The sequence below is a fragment of the Corvus brachyrhynchos genome, unplaced genomic scaffold, assembly GCF_000691975.1.
Source record: "Corvus brachyrhynchos isolate BGI_N302 unplaced genomic scaffold, ASM69197v1 scaffold68, whole genome shotgun sequence".
Taxonomy (NCBI): domain Eukaryota; kingdom Metazoa; phylum Chordata; class Aves; order Passeriformes; family Corvidae; genus Corvus; species Corvus brachyrhynchos.
The window spans coordinates 2003788-2007381 of NW_008240039.1; the positions used below are offsets into that span (position 1 = coordinate 2003788).

The window sequence follows — 3594 nt, forward strand, 5'->3', positions numbered from 1 at the left end:
TGCACCTCGTAGCAATGACTTCCAGAGATTATTCTCCTCCCTTTCAGTTTATTCTCTCCTAGCAGAAAAAAGGGAATCGTTTTCAGGGAGTTTCCCACAACGAAAAGCCTGAAGGAGCTCATTCTTTTCCCCCCTCAGTCCACCCCAGCCCTTGAATCACACTAAACCACCCAGAACTGCCTCAAACCCCAAAAAGAAAAGCAGAACCCAAACCAGAACCCAGATAAAAAGTCCTCTCTCAGGGTTTATTTTAAACACCTGTATTTTTCACAGCTTTCACGACTCTCTTCAACCATGCAAAACCAGCTGATTGTATCAGGGTTGTCTCAGGTGCAAAAGTTTTTGTTGTTAATGAATAATTAGCTCTGAGCTTCTCCTTTGACCAATATCTGGATGTTCCACATGACAGGGGTCAATCAAAGACAAAAATAACCATTTTTTATTAACACAAAGTAGAAGTCAAAAATAAATGTGCCTTTCAAGGATGCTCATGCAATGCCCAAGGCACGTGCACACCAAGGCTCCAGGTAAGAGACAACAAAAGCTCTTGCAGGTACATTCCATGGAATTCTGATCCAATTCCCATCCCACCACAACTCTTAGGAAAACCCCAGCCTTTCTGCAGCAAGGCTGTGAAAGAATGCAGTTTAGAAAAGAACATTTCCAAAGCTTTGTGCCATACATACAGTGGGAATTCTGTCACTGATCCCATCTCCCACACCTGATTGTTCTTAGGTTCAGTCTCATCTTAAAGAGGGACTTCAGAAACTGCCCACAGGACAGCAGTGCCAAGCCACCAGGAAAGAGCTCACACCTCTCCTTTGGGGAGGAAAAGCTGCCAGCTTTTCTCTTGGAAAACTCCTTTGTACTATTTTCATCACAATCAGAAAAAGGTTAAATGTCACCAACATACTTAAATATTTTTTTAATTACAATTACAGGTTAAAATTTATGACAGGTGTTTTTTATCGCTTGGAACTCCTCAGGTAGATCTTGGGGGTTTGCCACCCTGCAGGAGCACTTTTCAAGCCAGCTCTTTTCCAGATGCGCTCCAAATCTTTCTCAAATTTGATCTAAAACAGGAAAAAAAAAAGAAAAAAAAAAAGGTAACACAGCTCAGAAGCAACACCCACTGCCCACACATCCCAAGGACAATGCAGGTGTAACACACACAAAGGAAACAAAGGGTTTAAGTGACAAAATATTTGATCTTACTGCAGAAAATACATCAGAAGACATTAAAAGGCACAAGGATCTCAACAGTATCATTTTAAAAGTTCTGTGCAAGGAAAACTGAGAAGGTGGGCAATGAAATGGTGAAGGAAATAAGAGGATTTTATAGTGTTCAACACTGCCTCCTACAGATCTGAAGCAGTGGAATTACAATTAACCCCAGTTTGCATCTGGGCAAGGTGAGAATTCCTAGAGAATGAACTAAATTATATCCCACGAAAGGCTGTGCTGAAGGAGAACATCCCCAGCATGAACAAATCTCCGTGTCTTCCCTCATTTCCTTCCATTAAAGGAAGTAAAAGGCTTCTGTGTAGAAAAACAGATTTGGAAGCACCTAAGGATGTTGTCAAGACAGGAAAGAAATTAAGGTTTAACCAGTCTCCTTGATGCAGGGTAGAGACATGAATTCATCCTTCACACAAATGCTAAAACTCATCTCCATTAATCACACCTATCTGTAAATTACTGTCATGGAAGAAAAATTATGCCCAGCAATTATCACATTTATGTTTGGAATCATAGAATCACTGAGGCTGGAAAAGATCTCCAAGACCACTGAGTCCAGCTGTGACTGATGCCCAGCATTGTCACCCAGCACTGAGTGTCACATCCAGGCATTCCCTGGACACCTCCAGGGTGAATCCACCACCTCCCTGGGCAGCCCCTTCCAACGCCTGACCACCCTTTCCACGGAGAAACTCCTCCTGATGTCCAACCTGACCCTCCCCTGGCACAGCTTGAGGTTAAATGCTGAATTCATTCAGGCTCATTTTCCCCCAAATCCACTTAACTCCATCATCCAACACCTGAACAGGAGCTGGTTTGATGTGTGGGCACATTTCTGTCAGGGAACTCCCCCTCCCCTGAGCTCACCTGACGCTTCTTCTTGCGCCCCTCCTTTACCCTCCTGCGGATGAACTTCCTCCTCTTGATCAGCTTCTTGTACTTGTGCCTGTTCATTTTCCTCCTGCGGATCTTCAGCACATTCCTGCACTGCACTTTGCTGCCCAGGGCTCCCTCTCCTTCCCCCACATCCCTCGTCCCAGCAGGAGGGGGACACTCAGACAGCTGCGGGGTTTCATGGCTCGCTTCTTCCTGAGCACCCTCGGCTTTGGGCAGGGAGTACCTCACTGTCAGCCAGCTCTCCAAGGGGCTGATGGAGAGTTTCCTGGGAATCAGGATCTCCTCCAGCTCAGGGTCCAGCGTGTGCCACTGCTGGGGCTGGGCCCCGCTGGTGTTGGGGGGCTGGGTGCTGTAGCGTGCGGATGGAGAACGGCAGCAGAGGAAGGAGGACACTGACCTGGGCAAGAGGTGGCCTTTGGGAGAAAGGGATTGCACTTAAAAGGCAGAATTTCCCAGCAGGAGCATGAGAAAAGCTCTGCCCAGCTCTCAAACCAGCAGACAGCTCTGGCCAGAACACGCCAACAAAAGGAAACGCTCACAGAAGCTGTACTGTCATCACAAAGGCAAGGAAATCTTTCCAAATTTTAACTACCATGCTGTAATGTTAAAAATACATTCTGCTTCACTGGGTAAGCTGCCCAGGTCACCCAGAGCAGGGTGGAGCTTCTCCTTCACTGGGGGTTGGAATTCCATGGTCTTTAAGGCCTCTTCCAACCCACACCATTCCGTGATTCCATTAAGTGGAACGTTTTCTGAAGGAAAATCAATTTGGAATGGTAAGGAGCTGTTCACTCCTGTTCAAATCTCTCTGGTGCTAAGGAATCTCCTCCTAAGGTTAAAAGAGGTTAAACCAAAGCTACACTGTACTTACAGAATAAATCAGAGACATAATAACATTTGACAACCACTGACTCAACAACAGCCTCCTCCCTCCTGCGCTGCTTGGTAGAAAAGAAACTTCTGGGAGTCCAATTACCCCAGGAAAATAACCCCAAACAAACAGAAAACCTGGTCACACAAAACCAATTTACCTGCAATTCTCGAAGCCTTCAGTAACTGGGAACTCAGCTGTGATATTAACATTTTGTTTCACTTTGTTCCCTGGCAGACCCAGCAAATGACTGTTCGAATAAGAGCATTTATTCAATAAGGCAAACACGCAGCTTAAAAAAACCTTCTCCATTCAACCCCAAACCCCAAAAATATGCGCTGAGACACCCCAAACACCCTCCTGGTTTTACCCTCAGTCTGTCGGGCTCTGCTGTGGGGGTCAAGCACCGGGGCAGCTCAGCCGCAGAGGTGATTTATTAATAAAGCTTGGGCTGTTTTAACGTTAAAAACACGGTAACTCCAGCCGAGCTTCCGAGCACAGCCCTGTCCCCCCCTCAGGCCGGGAGGAGCAGCCGCGCGGCCTAAGAACGGGTCGTCACCGAGGGGCCGCGCCCCCCCCCCCACCCC

The 3594-nt window shown here is 46.8% G+C and overlaps 1 protein-coding gene across 2 annotated transcripts; it reads right to left on the reverse strand.

Annotated features, from left to right (window-relative positions):
* Window positions 1-416: 416 nt before the first annotated feature.
* Window positions 417-3580, reverse strand: AURKAIP1 (aurora kinase A interacting protein 1). Of its 2 annotated transcripts, XM_017744091.1 has the most exons (4): window positions 3378-3580; window positions 3168-3257; window positions 2107-2549; window positions 417-1073 (listed from the first exon to the last, which is right to left on the reverse strand). In XM_017744091.1, the coding sequence occupies exons 2-4, from the start codon at window positions 3217-3219 to the stop codon at window positions 966-968; spliced, it is 603 nt and encodes a 200-aa protein (XP_017599580.1). In that variant the 5' UTR covers window positions 3220-3257; window positions 3378-3580; the 3' UTR covers window positions 417-965. The 2 variants fall into 2 exon arrangements, with proteins under 2 accessions (XP_017599580.1, XP_008639386.1); XM_008641164.2 differs by having other exon boundaries at window positions 3168-3580.
* Window positions 3581-3594: the final 14 nt, after the last annotated feature.

Excerpts from the sequence above, each read along its gene's own strand:
- AURKAIP1 (XM_017744091.1), bottom strand. The coding sequence starts at position 3,219 with ATGTTAATATCACAGCTGAGTTCCCAGTTACTGAAGGCTTCGAGAATT. Across the intron at positions 2,550-3,167 it reads GAAGGCTTCGAGAATTGCAG|GCCACCTCTTGCCCAGGTCA; the intron begins GTAAATTGGTTT and ends TTTCTCCCAAAG. Across the intron at positions 1,074-2,106 it reads GGCGCAAGAAGAAGCGTCAG|ATCAAATTTGAGAAAGATTT; the intron begins GTGAGCTCAGGG and ends TTCCTGTTTTAG.